General features: G+C 42.2%; 3 protein-coding genes across 3 annotated transcripts; 2 read left to right on the top strand and 1 right to left on the bottom strand.

The window, feature by feature from the left end:
* Positions 1-2,877: 2,877 nt before the first annotated feature.
* LOC311318729 (guided entry of tail-anchored proteins factor 1-like) lies at positions 2,878-6,916 on the bottom strand. Its single transcript, XM_084450153.1, has 5 exons — positions 6,817-6,916; positions 5,926-6,091; positions 4,169-4,236; positions 3,840-3,954; positions 2,878-3,311 (listed from the first exon to the last, which is right to left on the bottom strand). The coding sequence occupies exons 1-5, from the start codon at positions 6,904-6,906 to the stop codon at positions 3,238-3,240; spliced, it is 513 nt and encodes a 170-aa protein (XP_084306279.1). The 5' UTR covers positions 6,907-6,916; the 3' UTR covers positions 2,878-3,237.
* Positions 6,917-7,410: 494 nt separating this feature from the next.
* hmgn1b (high mobility group nucleosome binding domain 1b) lies at positions 7,411-10,226 on the top strand. The gene is made up of 6 exons (XM_084449557.1): positions 7,411-7,555; positions 8,822-8,848; positions 9,054-9,083; positions 9,174-9,209; positions 9,370-9,474; positions 9,639-10,226. The coding sequence occupies exons 1-6, from the start codon at positions 7,538-7,540 to the stop codon at positions 9,693-9,695; spliced, it is 273 nt and encodes a 90-aa protein (XP_084305683.1). The 5' UTR covers positions 7,411-7,537; the 3' UTR covers positions 9,696-10,226.
* Positions 10,227-10,652: 426 nt separating this feature from the next.
* Positions 10,653-20,237, top strand: mipepb (mitochondrial intermediate peptidase b; the record flags this gene model as incomplete). The annotated part of the gene is made up of 19 exons (XM_084450199.1): positions 10,653-10,676; positions 12,093-12,266; positions 12,386-12,474; positions 12,565-12,651; positions 12,825-12,888; positions 13,021-13,203; positions 13,441-13,597; positions 13,743-13,791; positions 13,900-13,960; positions 14,103-14,155; positions 14,418-14,571; positions 14,749-14,826; positions 14,988-15,192; positions 15,750-15,859; positions 16,282-16,356; positions 16,467-16,583; positions 18,097-18,218; positions 18,806-18,879; positions 20,146-20,237. 19 exons carry the CDS (start codon positions 10,653-10,655, stop codon positions 20,235-20,237), a joined length of 1,968 nt encoding a protein of 655 aa, XP_084306325.1.
* Positions 20,238-22,334: the final 2,097 nt, after the last annotated feature.

The raw sequence follows: 22,334 nt of genomic DNA, 5'->3' as shown, positions 1-22,334 counted from the left end.
AAATGGGCTAACGAGGCAACAAGACTGGCCCCACTGCCACACAATACTTTCCATGACAAAGAAATGCTAATCAAGCAGTGCTACTGTCTTGTTTATTGTATGATTCCATTTCATTGTAATACTGGTTGAGCTAATCAATAGTTGGAGGTTTATTACTACTCATCAAGCTAATCAATAGTTGGAATATTACTATGGCTCTGCTGAGTATCCTTCACACTGTTGAGCTTATGAGCCAATTTGTTTTTCTGCTCCCTATAGAGGTTGGATGTCCCAGGTTAATTGAACTGCAAGTATTGGATTCTCTCAGTCATTTTGTGTAATTCATGCACCAACAGTTTCCAATAACAACAGCTGTTAATCAAGTCCAATATGGAGACATTCAGAAATAGCGTGAGAATCTAACCTTTTGACAAGTTTTAAAATATGGTTTATAACAGCCTACTAGTAGGTCGAAACTGCATAGCATAGCATCTACATTGACATAATAAATGTATGCTTTATCAGAAGACTTCTGCCATCACTCTGGTATATGAAGGCTTTTTATACCTCATTGTTTTCCAGTAACCTGTAGTAATTCACTGATTACAACACACATAATGGCATTACTTTTTCAACAGATTTTCACTCATTTCACACACGTAATTAGTGTTGTGGTCAATTACATACACTTGTAAAAAACATGTATGTCATGACAGTCTTGAGTTTCCAGTACGAATAATTGAGTTTCCAGTTCCAAATAATTTCTACAACTCTTATTTTTCTGTGATAGAGTGATTGGTACTTCTTTGTCACAATTTTTTTGTTATATTTCTTTTTTTTTCATATTTGATATTTCAAAAGAAACCATTGTGATCACTTTGAACTCAGATTGATGATGAGATGGACGGAGATGATGACCAGCCTTTAATTAGCTAGTATTATATGATGCCATCTACTCAGAGTTCAGAGCTCATTTTTCAGCAGTAAAGAGTGGTCCTACCTTTTCAGTGACCTTTCCATTTGATTCCTGGTGTCAAAATAACATGAAAAAGTGTGTTAATTTGTCTCTGTGTGTTGTCTGGTTTAGGAGTTATGAAAATTGGCGTTTTCGCCATTTGCGTGGACATCAATTCAAGATGGCCACCAAACAGACTCCATTGGACATTAGTTGACCCGGGCAACAAGCAAAAATCTTAACTAGACACCTTTAGGGTCCTAAAAAAACAGGTATCTCGGGTGCATGGGAACCCCTCCTTCCTACTAGACTAATACTGTAGTTCTAGGAATGCTCAGGTTCTGCCGGTTTTAATAGGCATCTCGGTTCCATTATCATGCATCAGTTTCTCATTAAAGTGTCCCAAGGTATGTCTTGGTGGATTATTAGATAGAAGATAGAAGCCTTTATTATGACAGGTAGGAACAAACTGAGACCAGGTCCCTTTTACAGTCAACAACAAACTTGCAGTCAACAAATAGAAATACATACACAAGGCCGTAACCATGGAGTCAACGTTGGGGGGGACCAAATCTGAAGTGATTGAAGAGCACAGACCTCCGCCCATGAATGCATTTCGTGGCTCTGTGCACACAGACACAGGACATGGTTGGTATTGCTGCATTCATTAGGTTGTGAGCTTTATGCCAGTCCAAAACCTGTGACTTCGTTGAGATTTGGCCATTTCAACCCCCCCCCCCCCCCCCCCCCTCCTCACCATATCTCAACGTGGGAAGATGACAAAGACACAAGGTTTGGACTTGAGCCCGGCGACGGGGTTCCCCCTCTTATTTTACCCTGGAGAAATAAGTGGTCCTGAGCCTAAGTCCAAAACTGAAGGTGAATGGGCGGCCGTGTTTGGCCAGCTCGGTGGTGCGCCCCTCGGGTTGCAACACAAGTGCGGTGCACTCCGGGCCCTCCCCCCGCACACCCCGTGTCTCTAGCGCCCCCACACAGGGAGCTGGCTTTGTTCTAATTTTTATTTTCATTTGTGGATTCGGCCCGTGATTCGGATCCGCTCAAAAATGTAATGGTTTCTAAGTCGTCCCATGATACAACCCTCCACTGAGTTTCATGCAAATCAGTCAGGTAGTTTTTGCGTAATCCTGCGGGGAAATAAATGCGTGGAGTTCCCCCACTTATTTTTACCCTGGAATAACAAGCAATTTTGAGCCCACCTCCAAAAAATGACTGGAGGTGAATGGGCAGCCATGTTTAGGTGGCTCTGTGGTAGTTTTTGAGTAATCTTAGTCCAAAAAATGAATGGAGGTGAAGGGTCATGTTTCGGCGAACCTTTGACATCTCTGATTGGATCCACTCCCAAATTTCATGGGTTCTAAGTTGGACCATGCTACACCCTTCCACTGAGTTTCATGAAAATTGGTCTGATACAGTAGTTTTTGCATAATCCTGCTAACAGATGGACAACCAAACATACAATCACACACCACTGAAAACATTACCTCTCGCCCTGCGCTGTTGCTATGGTGGAGGTAACTACAATGGTCAGGCTAAAGAGGGGTTTTCATCTAGTTGTTTCTGGAATGCAGTCAACTCAGGTGAGACGTCAATCCCAACTCCAAATTCCTACTTCCTAGGCAACTGGAACTGTTGCATTTCACAAAAATGCAATGGGTCTGAGTGAGAGGCTGCTTAGTTTATTTTCGATTTCGAAGGGGCGTTATCGACGGTCGCAGACCAAAATGCCAACTGGAAAAATTAACTTTGGCTTCCACCCTCCAGTGGTGGGGTCTGGTACATCCTGGACTCAGACCGACGGACTTAGCCCTTATTAATAGCCCACCCTCCGATTTCATCGGGTGGGGGACAACTAACAGAGGAGAAATGTGACTGTGAAAGGAAATGTTTTACACTTTTTTTATTGATACAACTATAAGTTAAGAAAATACAGTAGCCAAACAACACACTGGAACATGCCATAATGACAACTATAACCTGCTTTGATAAATGTTCAGTTTAGTCATTATAAAAAGCATTAAGCGATGAGTGGAAGGAATTCTGATTGAGAAGTAACCCTAACATATAACATACTTGCTGGTTTATTCAAATCAGTGCAAAATTACAAAAAAATAAATTACTTTAAAAATAAATTACTACCAAATACATTTTAAAAAGATACCTAGACCAACATATGAAATTATGTACACTTATTAAACTGACATACATGAGCAAAATGGCAAGAGTAATTCAATTGCATAATTTGGTCACTATCGCCTCAAATATATCCACAGGACGTAAGGTCATCAACCTACAGCTTGAAGCGTTATGGCGACCACCTTGTTACAAACAATGAGCCAGCAGGTGATCCCAACACCACCTGAAGACATGAGTGGAGATTAATATAACAGCCACATGAAAGCAACACTTTAAATCACAGAAGTACTAAATGTTACAGAGGTAGACAAATAAAAAAATAAAATTAATTAATTAATTAACTACGCCAAGAATATTAACATAGAGAGTTTGGAATATCCTGTCTGTTTCATTGTTTTAGAGAGAAACCGGAAGTGAGAGGGATATTCAGAAACATCTGCTCCCAAAATCTCTCCCTTTAAAGCAGTTAGAGCATGTATTAATTCTAACCCTCCTAAGCATTTGTAAATCCTCACTTAAAGGGTTGAAAATCCTTGACCAGGGACGGACCCTTTTTTAACATAAAGCATATTGAACTGAAGTGAGTGGAGTGAATAACATTCCATTTCTACCAATGATAATTCTTCATATGCGCATTTCAATAAAGCTTACAGTCTGCAGCGTAATACTATTGTGTCCTTCTGTGTGCCCTCTGAGCACCAACCCCTAGCGGTGTTAGAGCCCCTCTCAGGCAGGCAGTAATCTGGCTTACCTGCCACTCCAGATGGGAAGGCCACCATTCGCTCCAGAGGAGAAATCCACTTACTGGGCAGCACCGTTACTGGGTCAGCATAGTACCGCCAAATCAGAGAGATCATCAGCCCAGCCTGGGAGAGAAAGACAGGATCAGTCACACTCCTCTGTCCCCCATTCACCTGCATACCTCTCCATTCTCCGTCGTCGTCATCAGTGGGGTTATGGTAAGCAGAGAAGTGGGAAGAAGAAGGGCCCTGTTCACAAAAATGCTAAATAAATGTTAAGATATGTAAACAAACGTGTTTACTGTTCATGTTCTGTATATTTCAGATTTACATCTCATACCTGAAGGACATAGTACACTATGTTGACCACCCATTTGATTTTTGCTTGTTGTGCTGTTCTAGACTTCACTGTGAAAAAAGGGAAAAGGCCAATATTAGAGTGTTGTTGGTACTCAACTGTCAGTCTCTCTCTCTCTCTCTCACACACACACACACACACACACACACACACACACACACACACACACACACACACACACACACACACACACACACACACACACACACACACACACATCACCAGAGTTGGTGGACCAACAGGTGAGACTGAATGATAGCTGGCTGAGAGAGTGGGGTATGGACAGAGAGAGAGAGAGAGAGAGAGAGAGAGAGAGAGAGACAGACAGACAGAGAGAAGTTTGCTCCACCTCAAAGAAGCTTTGGTCGAGCCACAGGAAATGTGTCATGCAAAGGTCACCTTTACCTTCATCCTCCTGCAGCTCTACTCTGAGGATTATGGACGTTCAATACCCTCCATGAATGCCAACTGAACACTCCCTTCACTTGTCACATAGCTGAGAATGCAATCACTGAAGACAAGAAAACTTCACACCTACTACGATTTTTACATTTATCAGCAATGTTGATAGTACTACTACCTGTTGTGAGAAAAAATGGCAACTTGGCACCCCAGATTTCTGCTTTCTACCATATCCATTAGTAACCCATGTTAAGGGCTTGCCCAGGGCGGGATAATAACCCCACAAACTCCCACTTGTGAGGCGGATGCGCCAATAGGGACGTCCCTCTTGGAGGGGCTGTTAGCACTCCTATGAAGAGTGAGTTTAAACAACTACTCGCTACCACTACCGGGACTCACGAGAACAGTCACTCGGTTACACATATTCACCAGTTAAAGGCCAGTGAGTGTGTACTGTCTGTAATAGCTGCCTGTGGATTTGGTCTGGTCACAGCACTGACCTGTGGGTAGGTAGGACAGGGTAGATAAGGTGTGCAAAATGGCACGTTCCTGAAATGGGAGACCCTGTTTCTTCCTCCATCTGCTACTGTCAGGGCCCAAGAGGAATGGCGGGAAAGAGAGAGAGGGAGAGGAAGGCCAGCAGAGGGCTGCAGCTGTGATGGTGAAGCACCCCCCCAAGTCAACATTCAGGGCTGTGATGGTGAAGCACCCCCCAAGTCAACATTCAGGGCTGTTATCTGAGACCACCACTCCCACCCCCCTTCTTTCTTATTTTCTTCCCTCCTTCCTTTGACATACATGTGTTGCCTAGCCCTGAGCTTAGCCCCCCTAGTGAGATGAAGACACATGTATACTTGCATCCCCAGAGTTTATACGCTTACACAAACCCAGCTAGGAGAGTGGGGGGCAATATTCACATTTAACTGCGATGTTGAACACTAGTGTTTCTAAAAGTGAATTAACATTCTCCAAGGTAACACTTTCAAATCCAAGAGTAGATTCTAGAATAGAATAGAAAGTGTATTTGCCATGCGTAACAAGCACAGGTACGGGTACATTGGAATTCTTGTAATCGCTTGTCCTTTACAGTAGGTTGGGTGGAGTGAAAACATAGTGTGTGGGCAAACTGAACTTTTGGTTGGGGCTAACAGATACAGAGCCTAGTCAGATGTCTGACTATTAAATGACATAATGGTGTGCTGGGTTGGCCATTCACTGCTAGTGTTGAATAATGTGTTACATGAAGAGATCGAGAGTGGGGGGGGGGGGGGGTCCAACATCAGAGAAGGCAAAGAAAACATGAGTTTTGGGTGTGCATTTAGAAGCAGCATTCTTACCAAATGTCTTCAACTTTTCGGTCATCTTGTTTATCTTGCGTTCCAATCGTGCATACCTAGCGAATTCGTCCATCATGTTGATGGAAGCAAGTTCTTTTTTCATGTCCTGAATCTCAGCCCTCATCTCCACCTCCGGCTCCACATGCTTATGGAAGACTTTAGACAGCTGACATAGGGAATGAAAAAAAGGCAAAACACATTGAATCTTATACTTTCTTTTAAATGACAGACGCCTCAACAGGTCAACCTACTTGAACAGTGAATGACAGAGGTAGGCCTATAATAGGGCAAACTGGGGCCTTGAACTATATGGGAGTCTGGTACGTACGGGAATGATTAAGAGGGATTAAAGCATTTCCTATAGTCATTGACACCGGGGCAGCAGATGGTAGGCAACTTTTGTTTCTATGGACAGTAAATAACCTAATCTATACAAATCCCAGAACATACCTTCTAGAAGCACCACTGGCAGCCTGTTAGGTTAGGAGAGTGGATTACAGAGTAATACTTCCTAGTGGATTACAGAATAATACTACCTAATGACTTGATTTAAGCAGCAACAATATCAGCGGCCCAAGTGAATTTTTTGTTTTTCTACAAATTCTTAAATTGTACCGCCCACAATATGGCTGATAGCGTTCCAGTTATTTTGGGGTGATAGGCACGAGCGCTGCCATAATGGCGACAATGCTTGCAATGAATGACAATGGGTAGAGTGATACATTCTGCATTGGAGGTCTAATCCCTGATCAGAAACATGAACATCATGTCCTCCTACTGACTGGTCGAGTACCCAGAAGCTCTCGCTACAGGTCTGTGCACACATAAACAGATTAACATAGACAACCATATACTACACAAACTGTTTCCGCGTAAATATATGCTACTCACATGGGAGGAAATGGACGGCAACAACATTTTGACGAGGTTGCACAAGATCACAGATCCTAAAACCAGCAACCACACATACCCCGTCGCCATTTTCCCTTGATTATTTACTGTCGCTAGGGAAGCACACCCCCTTCCCTACCAGAAATTATTGCATTGCCTTTTCTTAAAATTCAATTGCATGTTCTTCGCTTGAAACCCGCACAACCTATCATAATTATTTGTGTCGCACATTATGTCAGTGTGTGACTTCCTCTGTATTGTTGTTAAGAAATCTAACGAAAAAAAAATATTTTAGACCAAGCAATTGCATGTAAGAGAATCAAGAGAATGGACATGTCTGAAAATTATTATGGTGATCCCCCCACCAATGGTTGCAGAGAAAAAGACAAATAAATATAGATCTGATTGGCATGTAGGAATACCCACACAGGTTTCTCGCTATGATTTGAAAATGAGTTGACGACTGTTTAGACCAATCAATGGCTGCCCAGGGGCGGAGAGTGCCTTGTCCGTCAGGTTGGGGTTATAATGAATTGAATAGGGAGGGAGGGGGAGAATCCAATCCGGTTTCAGCTAGTTTTTGTTCCATTGGAACATTAACGTCTTGCTACGCCGTAATAGAACGTACTGTTTGAATCTTTTACTGAGCATAGAACGGTATTTTCCTGCTTCTCCATTTTGAACATTTCTCTTTTTCTTTTAACACAAACGCAAGCCAGCCATGCCTAAAAGGAGCAAAGTGAGTTGAAAATTATACATAAATTAATGCATCTAACCATATATAACTAACAGTCGCATTGCATCGTTTTTATTTAGTCCTTCAGTTGTTAAAATGTTGTTTAGCCATGAATGTGTTCTGTCTCGCAATGGCAACATTGTTGTACTGCCCTGCGCAGGCATCAGTTTTTAACGTATCCCTCTGTTTTGATTCGGGAAGTGGCGGGTTCTTGTTCATGCAGTGATTTTACCCCTCGATAACTGTAGCATAAAACTTATAGTATCATTTATATTAAGTTAACTTTACTGCACGCTATGTCCAATACCAGCTGCTGCAGTATCATGATAGTTGTTTACAAATAAGACTTTAGCGTATAACCAGACAAAGAGGCGTAGCTGCGTCGTGAGATTGCATTTCTGCAGGGAAAGTTGGAGGCATCGATCCTTTAGTGAAAAAAAGCTTGCATGTATGTATTCGTGCTTTTTTGTATAGCAAACTGCACGACCATTATAGCCTGAAATTTGGAATAGTCGTTTAAAATGTAATAATTGCTAGGGAGTGCCTGTGCTCGATGCACTAGGCACATGCAGAAGAATGCTAAAAGGGCACGAAGTCTGTGTGTCATGGCTACCCATGAGCAAGATGAACATCGACGACGCTTTATTTTTAGGTTGCCTACAGCAATTGCTATTTTCCGTGTCCCATCGATTCAAGGATGTGGGTGCACTCATGCAGTATTTTGCATTTATATTAACTAATTATATTCTGTTTTTTCGCTATTTATGTCCCCTTTCGTGTTGTTGTTTGCCCGTGCCAGCTCAGGGTTAAGCAATGGCGATTCTCCGACATCACAGCGCCGCTCTTGTTGCTGGGGATTCTAGTAGATTCTGTAACCATTCGGGGAATCGCTGAGGATGTCGGAGTTAGAAATTCGAATGAATGGCGGGAACACATATCGCACTGGTCGGCGTAGCGGCAGCCTGGCAAATAAATCCCATTTATCACCAGTGAATGAATGCGTCGCAAGGGGGCGGAGCCAGTGTCCCCCCCCGTTTAAAAAAAAAAAAAAAAGCAGGAAGGGCTTAATTCAGTTTTAATAGTACAGTAGTTATGTCAGTGGATCAATATATCCTGCATTTTTACAGATTACAATGTATCCCCCAGCCTACTTTGGGTATAATATAGCCTTACATAACTAGGCCATGGCATTTAGACTGCCCCTTCCTAAACATTCACTTGCTGAGCCATAGGGTCTTAACTGTTCCTATCTTTCTTTTTTCATCATAGGCTAACAGTGATGCTGAGGCAGCAGAGGTGAGTGATAAACATGTTTGTTAGATATGTCATTGTTTGTATAGGTTGACTAAGGGTGGGCTCTGACTGTTACCAAGGGGGGTTTAACTAAAGACAATTCAACTGCTCCACTAGAGGTCAGCATCGATCCATCTTGATCAAACTGCTGTCACTAGATGACTTGATACAAAATGTTCATATATCTTTCTTTTGATGCATTTTGTAGCCCAAAAGAAGATCTGAGAGATTGGTAAACGTGAGTATATTACAGACACCTATTAAAGATTCATAAATATGACTGTTTCGTCTTACAATTGTACACTAAAACAAATTATTTTTATCTCAGAAACCCACAACTCCAAAGGCAGAGGCAAAGCCAAAGGTAAAAGTGTTCAAATTATTTCTTCAGAACAGTTGGTTGTATATGAATGTGTCCATGTTGGTTGCATATTAATGTGTCTATGTTCTGTGCTGTACCAAAAATTGCCTCTTGGAGGACATTTAAGTTTTCTAAGTCTCAACCTCTTGTTGTGCATTTGCAGAAGGCACTTGCTAAGCCCAAGAAGGCTAAAGAGGTGGAGAAAGCCAAGCCTGAAGAGAAGGAGGAAGTGCCCGCTGAGAATGGGGAAGCCAAAGCTGAGGATGAGGTAAGGTTTTTGGGGGTTTGGTATCTGATAGGAAAGAACATATCAAAGTAGTTTTTGTCTTGAAAGATAATTTCAACAATCAATTTTAGTGAGCTATAGTTGGATTACAGTGTGTCTTAATTGTTGTATCAAGTTAATTGATGTTTCACATATTATAATTTCAGGCACCAGCCACAGAAGAGGCTGAAAAGAAAGAAGAAGATGAGGATGCAGCAGAATAACATCTCTCCAACCACATCTTTTATCAGTGCTCCCTGTACCTCTTTTTCTTGTACAATTCAGGGGAATATTTTTATCGACTATTTTCTAAATGCAGGTTTTTTAGTAGTTTGATTGTAGAAACACATTTTTTTATGGAAAAAAAATACATCTGGAGTCGGGGATTTCATCGCATCCCACATTTGTACATCTCCGGAACAATTACGGTCATTGTAAATGTCAACGGTTTTTATTTTCGATGTGAGGGGAGGGGAGGACAGGTTGCTGAACAAGAACATGCAAGTGCGTCGTTTACAGGAGTCGGTCAAACAACTGAGAGAGCTTGCCTGAGAGACTAACATTCCATAGGCTATGAGGGATGGTAACCTGTATTCTGTGGGGGTGAATTACTCAATGGACAACACATTGTTTTATTGTTTATAATGAGGAAAATAAGCGTTTTAGAATGTTTGTAATCTGTGTTCCATTATGTTAACTCTTGTACTTACGCAGTTTTTCTTAACCATTCTGCTAAATAAACCTATTCCCTAGTATTGGAGTTCTCCCTATCAGGCCTGTGCATTGCGTGTATTGGTTTTGTCTCTGTTCTGTGATAGCATTGCAAAAGATTTGTATAGCTGCTGTGAGAAGGGTTTTCAAACTTTCTATATGCAGTGTGTAATGGTACATTGTGAGGATGGTAAAAATGGAATATCTGTGTTTTTAGCCAAGCTAATGATGTAGGCTACAGTGTGAAATATACCATGGGTTCCTTGGGATTCCAAGAGACAAATGGTACATCCACCTGAGCTGTCAAATACACATACCAGCAGTAGCAATATTCATGTGGGTTTTTAGGTTTAGGTATCAAGTACAAGTGTACAGTTTTCTTTTGTTTATAGATGTATCTCTGTGTAATGATTGGTATAAACACACCAATAAAAAAAAAATGGTTGTAATTGTTTACTCGTGTGTTAGGGATGGTTAATGTGTTGTCCACAAAGGTAGCTGTGGTCCACTCAAGTAGCCCATTACATGAATATACACCTGTAGCCAGCCTTGTGGAAGGGGGGTTCGTTTTTATCAAAAAGCGGACCTTATCGCATTTTTAGATTGTATGATTGATGAAATATTCCTTTAAGAAGACATTAAATTAATCAGCCCCAAACTTGATGTATTATATCATACAACAGTAACGTTACTGGAGGGTGGGGAAACATCGTATCCCTAAGATCTAGGATCCGGTTATTTGTCCTCTACACACTATTTTAAATGTTAAAAAGAGGCCTGAAAAGTAACGTTAGCTTTCATGTAGCGCGACCATCCCTCTAGTGACCCACTGATATCAGAACCATGGACAGCTCCGCTTCATCCGTTCAATTCTGTGGTTAAGTAAAAGTAGTAGTAGCCTACTAATGCACTTGAATGAAACAAAGAGAACAAACCTAGCCAGCAACTATCCTAAACCGTCCTCAACGATTCGGTTTGCTTGTGCATATTAATTTGGGCTTCCCTCCCTTTTAAAACAAAGATGAATGCATGTATTCACATAGCAGCGTCAGCAGTTTCGTAGTCTATTGTATTTAATGTATAATAAGATACACATATTTAAATGTTTGTTTGTAAACCTCCTCTTAGTATTTTACTTTAATGTGTCTTCATAGTCCTTCGTATTGTCTTTAATATGTTTGATCAGGTTAATGCTGCTAGTTGAGTTGCGAAAGTGCGGACAGGCAATATGACATATATTTACGTGGACTGTAAACAAATTATCACATAACATACAACTAGTGGCCGGTGTTAGCTAACTCACTCACAGGCATGCCCAGTGGAGAATAACGTTACATTTAAACACAACAGAACATGATTATGTCAGTCATAAGTAATTAGTAGTAGGGGAAGAATACAGCACCAGACGAAAGGGTGCATGATAGCTAGCGTTACTTGCACGATCACGCCCCCACAGGATTTCTCTCGAGACCTCTAACTATTTCCCATTCTATAAGAGGACACTTTCAGTTGGAAAAGCTATTTTTAATATGTTGGTTTGTCAACGGTTAGTGAGTATTCTGAGGAGAAACACAAGGACACAAGTTTTTCTGCTCTCGCCCCAGCCCGTTGCAGATCACATATCACAGCAGTCTCTGCCGTAGAACCCAGCACATAAGGTCGACCGTGAATGTTGTCATTGGCCAAAATAATGAATCAATCATCACTAGTGGTGTGTAGTGTATACGGAGGTATACCCACTTCTTTGAACCACAGTATACCATTTATTTAAACACCACTAATATAAAAAACTAACATTTCTGCTACAGTTTACCCACTTATGTAGTCAGAGTATACCCGCTACACTTCTTTACTCACTACACCCCTGATCATCACTATTTTGACGTGCATGACATTTCTCGTTGGCGCAGGGATTGTTTGGTGTGCCAGAGTTGAGTACTCCAGAAGGTTTCCAGGTGGCACAGCAGCGAGCGCTCAAGGAAACGGAACAACTGGTAGACCGAGCCTGCAGCAGCCCAGCAGATGCACTGATCGTGGAGACCTTCGACCTACTGTCTGACAGCTTGTGCAAAGTGGCAGACTTGGTAAATTCAAGAGTCCCCACTCCAGCTTCAAAATGTAACCCAGTTCCACCAACACAAACATGCCCCAATTAAGACCTTGTGTAATGCTACACAACCTGACGTTTTTGGTTTCATTGCAGGCAGATTTTGTCAAAGTTGGGCATCCGGTTCCTGCGTTTCGAGATGCTGCTGAGAAAGCATGCATAAGCATTGGCACAGTAGTAGAAAGGTATAAGCCTCCTCAGTAATTAGACTGACAATTCTTAAACAAGTTGTTGACTTGACGTGCTTCAATGTTTCCTCTCTTTGTTCCTGATAGGCTGAACACTAATGTTGAACTGTGTAGGAGTCTCAAGAATCTATTAGATAACAAAGATATTCTAAAGACTTTGGATCCAGATACAAGGTGTGTGCTGTATTTTATTATGTTGTCCTCATTGTTAGTCCTGTCCTGTCAATCATTTCTTGTGTGATGATAGGCAGAAATGGCCTACATAAAAACAAACAAACAGTAAATTGTTTAGTTGGTGTACAAGCTTCAACCTAATGTTGATTGATCAGTGTCTGTTGTCTTTGTAGGAGAGTAGCAGAGCTGTTCCTGTTTGATTTTGAGATTAGTGGAATTCACCTGGATGAATCAAAGGTTTGTAATACAATAAGCCCCATACCATAGTAACAGTTTCATTACTCATGGATATACAGCAGCAGCACTATCCCAGTGAATATCCTTGTTCTGCTGATGAGGAACTCGCTAAAGCCCATTTGGATCTTACAGAGGGGGAAGGCAGTCAGCCTCAGTGTCAACCTCCTGGACCTGAACAATGAGTTTCTGAATGGCTCTCAGCTGCCGAACAGGGTAGAGAAGAGGGCCCTGCCAGAGCACATCCGCCACTGCTTCTCCATAGACGGCAACTGTATCCAGATAGGAGGACTCCGTGCAGACTCTCCTGACGAACTGGCATGTCTCTCTGTCCCCATCCATTATCATTGGTCTCCCAACTATCTGGTTGCTATTGCTGCAAGTTCTGCATGTAGGATTGACTTGAATGTTGCCATGTTCTGTGGAATGTGTTACAGGCCAATTATAGTCTGAACTCAGTGCAAACTCGTGGTTTATGTCCTCCTCCTTTGGTTAACGTGTAGTCGCTCATTTATCTACTATACTTGCTCTGTCTGTGCTTGTCTTTTTTAATAGGTGCGGGAAGCTGCTTATAAGGTCTTTCTGTACCCCAACCCCAGCCTGCTGCTTTGCCTGGACAAATTGCTAGCTTGTAGAGATGAGCTTGCCAAACTAGTGGGCTATGAGTCATTTGCACACAGGGCTTTAAAGGGAACCATGGCTATGAATCCAGGTAAAGGAACCTTTGCAGGATACAGGGCATGTTTCCGAAGGTTCTGTCACCTATATACTGTATATATTTGGATATATACTGTATGGGTACATACATCATGGATATTACTCTGCTGACCAGTATGTTTTTTTGTGTTTGTTTGCAGAAACTGTCATGAAATTCCTTGAACTGCTTACAGACAAACTCTCAGACAGGTATCTTAGCCAGTCCCTTAGAACCACTGAAACAATCTCACTGAAAACAATGTTTTGGCAATGACATGCATGCATTCACATGTGAAGAATGAATGTTTACTTCTGCAGAGTTGCCAAAGACTTCAGCATGATGAGGGACATGAAGATGAAAATGAAGACCAGAAGTACGGTGAGTACTACACATTTGTTAGGTCCCTTTCTATTTGTTTTGGGAGAATGTAACTCATGATCAAGCAGCTCCCTGGTCTGATGGTCAAGTCCTGGGATGACGTTGGATAATCAAGTTATTGTTCAATTATGGTTTCTCTCAGGAGCTGATGCCATGGGACCACCCCTACTTCAGTGGTGCTGTGCGAGCTGAGAGGTAAGGCAACAGTGACTAGGGCATTAAAGCCATGTACTATTGAACTGAAAGTCCTCTAGGGGGGGCTTGTGCATTGCTTTAACCCTGCTGTGTTGTTACTACTTTGTAGCAACCCTCTCTTTCACTGTCTGTTATTGTCTGAAATGTCTGTTAGGCAATAATCTATGAGCCTGCATCATGCTCTTTGTGTGTGTGTGTGTGTGTGTGTGTGTGTGTGTGTGTGTGTGTGTGTGTGTGTGCGTGCGTGCATGCACACGTACAGGTATAAGATAGAGCCAAGTGAATATAGCCCCTACTTCTCTTTGGGGGCCTGTATGGAGGGTCTCAACAACCTGTTCAGCCAGCTGCTAGGGGTCTCCTTCCAGACTGAGCAGCCCATGAATGGTGAGGTGTGGAGCGAGGATGTCCGCAAGCTGGTGAGACCATACCTCCGTCTGCAATCACACTCACTGCCACTGCCTGCATGGTTCTTTTTTAGAGAGAACCAGTTGTGAATGTGTACATTTTGTTTCTAGGCGTCTGTTTGTAGGTATCTGTTGTATTTGTAGATTTCAAAAGCGGTTCCATGATCTATTTTCCCATCATACGTACAGGCAGTGGTTCATCAGACAGAGGGCCTCCTGGGATACATCTACTGTGACTTCTTCAGGAGGCCTGATAAACCACACCAGGTAAGACACTTCAACTGACATAGATGTACCAAAGCTCCCTTAAAGAACCTGTGATTGTGTGGACATATCAAATCTCTCTTGCTCCAAACCTGTTTCCCTCTCCTTCCTTCATGCCATCCCACTCTCCCTTTTCCCGTTCCACTCCTGTGTTGTTCCTCTAGGACTGCCACTTCACCATCCGAGGGGGGCGGTTGAAGGAGGATGGTCAGTACCAGCTGCCTGTGGTAGTACTGATGCTGAGCTTGCCCCCTCCCACCCACAACACCCCCACCCTGCTCACCCCTGGCATGATGGAGAACCTGTTTCACGAGATGGGCCATGCCATGCACTCCATGTTGGGACGCACACGCTACCAGCACGTCACAGGTCAGGAATCCCAGTTGCCTCTTAATGTTGGAATTTATGACTTATTTATTTATTTACACAACAGTGCTAGCCAAGTGTTAGACATGCTCTTGTGGCATATATTTGGGTACTGTAAAATAGGGCTGGGTATCGATTCGAATTTCAAGAATCGATTCGATTCCGATTCACAAGGTACAGAATCGATTATCACGATTCAATTCGATTCGATTCAATATTGATTCGGTTAGTGTTACTAAAACCTGTTTTTTTTAGCTGTAACCTTAATTACATGACTGCCAAGTTGTGTGTCTGGGTATCGATACTGATTTCCCAAAATGAATGAATGAATCATTGAATGAATTAATTAATTAATTAACTATTCATTCCTTCATTTATTCTTTCATTCATTAAATAAAAGATCGATTTTGGGATTCATTAATCGATTTTCTTTAACCCAGCCCTACTGTAAAACCTTTAGAAACGTGCTAATTTATGAAGGGTTATGATTATTCATGTAACAGTGTGTTATCAAAGTTCTTATGTGAGAGACTGGTTTCGTTTTTCCCCACTTCTTCCAGGAACCAGATGTGCCACTGACTTTGCAGAGGTTCCCTCTATCCTCATGGAGTTCTTTGCCACAGACTATCGTGTGGTGAATCAGTTTGCATGTCACTATCAAACTGGACAGGTTAGACAGGTTCATAATCGCCTTCTCTTCTGAATACTGTCTATCTTTCCCACACGTGCGTGCGCGCGAGTAAGTGTGTCCTTGTTTGTTCTTTGCTGTGCTGTCTGTCTAGAGTTTGGCAGTTGTTCTGTTTCACCTGTGGCATGATAGCAATGCTGAAATGCACCACTTGCTCTGCATCAACTAAGAACCAAGCACATTCAGCAGCATTGGAAGACATTGGCTTGGGTATGAAGTCTTGTCATGGCTGCGAATCAGACTGAAGGCCTGCTGATTAGACAGACCACAAACAGCTGTGTGATGAGAGGCATGGGCAGTCATCTCACATCCATTCTCCCACCTGTGGGGTAGTGTGTCGTGTACACACACACACTGCTGCTGTTGACAGTCACTACATGTCATGTGTTTGATGTTTCTTCCAGCCTCTGCCCAAAAACATGGTGTCCCGCCTCTGTGAGTCCAAGAGAGTCTGTAGGGCTGCTGACACTCAGCTTCAGGTAACTGTAGGGTCAGTTACTGTGTCAATGAGAAACATTAGCCACTGACTACAGCAAATAGGAGATGCTAACATAAATCCTAAGGTGAAGTGGACTTTGTTGTCTTTTAGGTGTTCTATGCTGCTTTGGATCAGGTCTATCATGGAAAACCCCAACATCGGTCTACGACAGACATTCTGAAAGAGGTGCAAGAGAAATTCTATGGACTTCCATATGTTCCAAACACTGTAAGTTTCTAGCAGTGAAGATATGTTTTTTCTCTGTCATTATTACCATTTTGATTTGAAAATACTTATTTTGTCCCTTGAAATGGTTTAAACCAACTAAATAGTCCTATAGGACAAGATGTTCTAGTCCATTTCCATCCATTCACTGCCAGGATGCAAAGCCAAAGATCTCTGAAGGGTATACTTTAGATTTTTTTTTGATACTTTAGAGTTTGTTTTCCACCGGGTGAACCAGTGAACAAGTGAACAGTGACTTAAAGGACCATACCGGTCTAAGTATGATTTTATCTCCTAAAACTACTCACCCAACGTATATCACATTACCGCATCCGTTTTCTGAAGTAAAGTTGAATGTTAAAAAGATATTTGCATTTTTGCGTTTTACTTTCATTTCAAAAGTTGATTGTGATGGCTTCAAAACCTATTTTAAAATTGTTCCCTCGTTGGGTTGACAAACTCGCCCCGGTTAGTTTCAAATCATTTTGAGTAGTTGTTGTTTTTGTTTTAACCCTCTTTGCACAGCCTACGCCAACGGTCTGTCTTCCTGTTTACATGGTAGCCGTTGCTAGGAACGCTGGGTAGAGAATCGAGACTAGGTGGATTAGAGAATATAGCGCAGGAGTTCAATAGATTAAAACTAAAATAATATAAAATAAAAACGACGGAAAACTATTTGAAACTAACTGGGGCGAGTTTGTCAGCGCAACGAGGGAACAATTTAAAATTAAAGCTGCTACGCAGCGATTAGGCAAGGCCAGGCAATTTCAGACAAGTTTAGGAGCAACAAGAAAGTTGGCATTCCAATGTTCATTTTGCATCAGTTGAGGATTGAACTTGTAACCTCTGACACCAAGCAACATCCTCTATCTCACTGAGCTAATTAGCAACAACTCAAACAACAACAAATTCACTAAGTCAGTCACCAGGGTGCAGGATAAGAGGTCATAATCTGTTTCATCATAAAACACTGAATGTGTGGTAAATGTAAAGGCCCATGTGAAAAGATGTTTGTTGATTAAAGTATACACACTGAAACAAAGGTAAGGCTGAAGTTCACACACTGGGCCGCTCGCACACTGGGCCGCTTGCACACTGGGCCGCTCGCACACTGGACCCTGTGTCCAGTCCAAAACCCTGTGTCTCTCTGTACCCCCACACAGGGAGCTGGCTTTGTTGTTTTCATTCGTGGATCCGACCCATGATTCAGATCTGCTCTAAAATTCAATGGGTCCTAAAGTGGCCCATGATATCCCCCCCCCCAGCAACCACCGAGTTTCATAAAAATCGGTTTGGTAGTTTTTGCGTAATCATAGTCTGCTGTCGCTGGGGCGGAGGTAATAATTAAAAGTCCTCTGTTGCCAATGTGTGAGGGAAGGCCTTCCCTTAGAAAGTCTTCTTGTAGTCCTTTGAGTGGGTAGATGTTTTCCACATAGCAATGTCTCTTTTGCTGTACAAACTATATTAAAGTGTATTTCTATACAATATGTATTTGTGCAATATATTGTATCCCCAGGCCTGGCAGCTGAGATTCAGCCACTTGATTGGTTATGGAGCTAAATACTACTCATACCTCATGTCCCGAGCTGTGGCTTCAATGTTGTGGAGGCAATGCTTCAGCAAGGACCCCTTCAACAGGTGAGACGGAGGGAACGGTGTACCAATGTTACAGATTAATCACATTTTGTCCCTCCCTGTGACTGGGCATACTTTAATTACATCAATTGACCTGTATGCCTTTGAACACAGACATTCTGGGACTAATTGATTCACTTTTTAAAGTTCTGTTTGGTGAGCCTAGATGACATCATATTAGTAGCTTATAGTATGGTGGTATAATAGTATATTAGTACATGCTGAAGCCTTTGCTGCATCCACTGTTTTTACTTAGTCCTCTGTAGTCTAAAATCACACCAAGAACACTACATTAGACTACAGGAATGCCAGCACACACAAATCACCTTAAGATATTGTGACGCCTGTAGATTCTACTTCAGCAGATTCCTGATTAGAAATCCAGGATTGTTTTGCCTGGGGTGTTATGTCTGTCCCAGTGGCATGTTTGTTCTCTCTACTTTAGTTTTGTTGCCAGAGCCTGTTGAGTGGAAGTGAATACACAGTTCAAGCCTCACTGCTGAACTGAATCAGTACAGGAGTCACTGAAGAATTGTCTTATCTGTCCTCAATAACGCTCTTTTTCTCTTTACCTCTCTTTGTACCTCAAGGGAGATGGGAGAGCGCTACCGAAGGGAAATGCTGGCTCATGGAGGCAACAAGGAGCCCCTGCTCATGGTGCAAGGTAACACACTCATACTCCCCCCCCCCCCCCCCGACTGCTATGCTTGCTCCCATTACATCACAATCATTTAGCAGATGCTTTTATCCAAAGCGACTTAGAATAATTGCATTTAACATAGGTAGTCAATGTACTACTACTCGGCAGAACTCACAAGTGCATCTCCTATCTAAACAAAGTTGTCGATCAACCACTCCCTTCTCTCGTGAGAGCTCCTACTCACTTTTTTTTCTCTCCAATGAGATGATCCACTGAACATTATTAGGTCCCCTCTCAGATCACCTTAGCCTAGCTAAAACAACAGAGCCTGGCTGAGGCACTGGCTGTGTACCACAGCAGTGTGCGTGTCACCTAGTCACCTCACCAGTGGGGGCAAGAATGTGTTAATCACCTTGATGCAGAGCGATTGTTTTGCTTTTGCGTTTGACTGAGGTACAGGTCTCAGGTACTTCGAATCCGTAATGAATGGGTTATGATGGCTGTTGCTCTGGCGCTTATGCTTCTGATCAGGTTCATTCCAGGTCATCCGGAGGTCACTGATCAGAGCAAGAAGCCACCCCCCTACATTTAGTGTTTGTATTGGGTGACAGGAATGATTAATGTTTTTAATGCATTGTTTAATTAGTAGGTTAAGGTTCTATATTCCCTCAGCCAAATGGCCTCTCTTAACCCCTTTTCATTAACATTCCTTGGAGTCAGTCACAGTTTGGGGAGAAGCTCTTGTTTTGGATGCAAGGCTTCCCAAGTTTCAACAGTGGAAGAAGTGGCATTAGAGTTGGATATGGTTTGTGATCTGTCTGTCTTTGAAAAAGATCAAACATTTACCAGTGCTCTCTCACAATACTAGAATGAGGTGCTGTGTAACAGGGCATTCTTGTTCAGTTGTCCATGAGAAACGTTAAGACTCTTGATATGCATCCTTGAGGATGAACCTTTTTCATAACTGTAAACATAAAGAGTTTGGATCAAACTCGGATTGAAGCGGTTCCAACTGAGTGCAAAGAATGTAGTCCACTTACAACCACTGTAGTCAGGTCTATTTAACGTGTATGCCTTGTCCATCAAATGGTTGACATAGACTATGCAAAGATTTGGATAAGTAAATTCAAAGCAAGATTGGCAAATATAGCCACCTGCTTTTCAGGATGTTCTTTGTAGAGTTTGACTGCCTCCAAAATAGTTTGTAGAACCTGAAGTTAAAACTGAAGTTAATTTGCTTTGTTTTTGTTTCCGGATCTCTCTTTGCCTTCCTATCTCTCCCCTTCCCAGGCATGCTGCAGAGCTCTCCTACCATAGAGGAGATGGTGGATGCTTTAGTAGCTGATTTGGACACTGCTGCAACCCATACAGATTCCACATGACCAGATCCCACCAATGGGATCAGCATTGGATTTTTTTTTTTTTTACCTCTTGGGAGTTGGGGCCTGAAATTAGTCCTCTCTTACCTCATCAAACACTCCTACCCCTCAATGCACTTTTAATGCGGACATCTGGTGAGTTGTGAGACTGAATAATTAGGATGGAGTGCTTGCATTACTGCTTTTAACCTACTGTACAAACTGTATGTGGTAGGCCACAATTGTTTCATATATAGACATTTTTTAAAGTAAAAAAATATCTGCATTATCCTCAAGAGTATGAGACTACAGTATCATGAAGTGTGAATACCATAGTTTTGTATTATATAACTTGTGGTGCTCCTCCCTAGAATGTGAATATGATGAACCTAAATAAAGTGCATTTCCTGTTGTTGTGTAGCTATCCTAAAGTTTCCTTACTTTCTCTCATGATTTTGACTGAATCCACAACACTCGACACAAAGCCTCTGGTGCTTTGAGACACACAGGAGTCGAGTGTATGCGAAGAAGCAGTGCCTTGGCTGGCTGACACCCAGCCAGTGTTTTGATATGGGGGATAAGGAGCTGGAGTCTGTGTTGTGTCTGACTCGGGATCGTGAAGAGACAGGAGATCATCAATACTCACTGGAGCAGAGAGATGAGAGAGGGAGCAGTCTGGGTCTGGACTAGCCTCTGAAAAGGCTTCACTCTGGTGGGATCCAATTATACTTCACTATCCAGTCTTTTTAATTCCCTGAATTCTAAAGGCCATAATTGAATGCAGCACTATGGGTGGGCCTGCATTGGGTTAACCTGGCAACCCATCCTGAATTTTATTTAGCTTCACTGTTACTTCACACCATAATTCAAATAAATCCCCTGAGGTTAAAGATAGTGGGCAAAGAGATTTAAAGATGTTAGTTTGGGCAGCAAGTCCAGGATATTGCTAGAATAGAACGACGTATCAAGAAAAAGAGTAAGAGTAAAGTAACGTAAATAAGAGCAAGTATGCTTTTTTACAATAATGAAGTATGCACAAATTATTACAGGTCGTACTTGACCTTATCACTAGCAATGCTTTACAATCACATACAGACAGTTTGTTAGATTATTTATTTATGTACACATCTAATTCACCATACAGATTACTGTGATTACTGCTGAGTGCAGTGACATTTGCGCAAGGATTTGATTGGAACGCATTCTTCCACCTGACATTTTGGTCTCTGCTTAATGACACATCTGTACATCCACAGCACTTAATCTTTTTATTAAAATGCTGAAAAAACTGCTAAAATGCTTCACCAGTTGTCATGCCATCTAGTTTTATTTCCTCTCCAGATACTTCTGCAGAATCATCTTGGGCAAGGTCCCGATTCCCCTCACTACGCATTGTATTCTCCAGTGGGCCAGTCTGCAGTTCCCAGGCAGAGCATCCCTGACATCCAGTTGTTGGATTTAAGAGGCTTAAGACAAGATTGTGGTGTGAGTACAAGGTAGCTGATATATCTAAAAAACAACATTTTACATGAAATACACAGTGCAGACAGATGAGCTCTCACCTGTTATAGCGGATCTGAGAATAGCAGAGACAGTAACCATTCATGGGCCCCAAACTGCAAGGCCCCTCACAGCATTGAGCATGTAACAGCCCTAAGGAGAAGAGTAAAGAAACATACCTGGAGTGTGTGAACGTTTTGGAATACATTAAACCAAATCAAAGTGACTGTGCTGCTGCATAGTGTGATCCATGAAATTGTTGTTTATTGATGAACAAGGAAATTTGTTCAGGAAGGAGAATGATCTTACCAGAGGTGTGGCCCCAGACCTGATAGCCACTGCAGATGTTCTGGTGACAGGTGTCCGTACCGTGCTGGACCTGGATGTGGTCAAAGCAAGAGAACTCTGCATCATAGCGACTTCCTTCCTGGCAAGGTTCTGATGCAAAAAGACAAAGTTGCACACAGCAACAAAATGTTTCACTCCAGCATCCTTCTCACTAGCCACACCTGACTGAGAGCAAGGCTATTGGGGCAGGAAGTACCATTAGGTTTCCTCTCCAGGTGTCTCTTGCAGTATATGGCACACAGCAGCAGCAGGGCCAGCAGGACTGAAGCCAGG

Source organism: Borostomias antarcticus (assembly GCF_949987555.1).
Source record: "Borostomias antarcticus genome assembly, chromosome: 15".
Taxonomy (NCBI): Eukaryota; Metazoa; Chordata; class Actinopteri; order Stomiiformes; family Stomiidae; genus Borostomias; species Borostomias antarcticus.
The sequence above is the reverse complement of the archived record's forward strand: the minus strand, read 5'-3'. Positions and strand labels throughout refer to the sequence as shown.

Bases quoted from the DNA above. Each gene is read 5' to 3' on its own strand.
- LOC311318729 (XM_084450153.1), bottom strand. From the start codon at position 6,906: ATGGCGACGGGGTATGTGTGGTTGCTGGTTTTAGGATCTGTGATCTTG. The intron at 3,955-4,168 runs GTATGAGATGTA...TTTCTCTCCCAG, and splicing joins TAGTGTACTATGTCCTTCAG to GCTGGGCTGATGATCTCTCT. The intron at 3,312-3,839 runs GTAAGCCAGATT...TCATGTCTTCAG, and splicing joins CTTCCCATCTGGAGTGGCAG to GTGGTGTTGGGATCACCTGC.
- hmgn1b (XM_084449557.1), top strand. The intron at 9,084-9,173 runs GTGAGTATATTA...TTTTTATCTCAG, and splicing joins GATCTGAGAGATTGGTAAAC to AAACCCACAACTCCAAAGGC. The intron at 9,475-9,638 runs GTAAGGTTTTTG...TTATAATTTCAG, and splicing joins AAGCCAAAGCTGAGGATGAG to GCACCAGCCACAGAAGAGGC.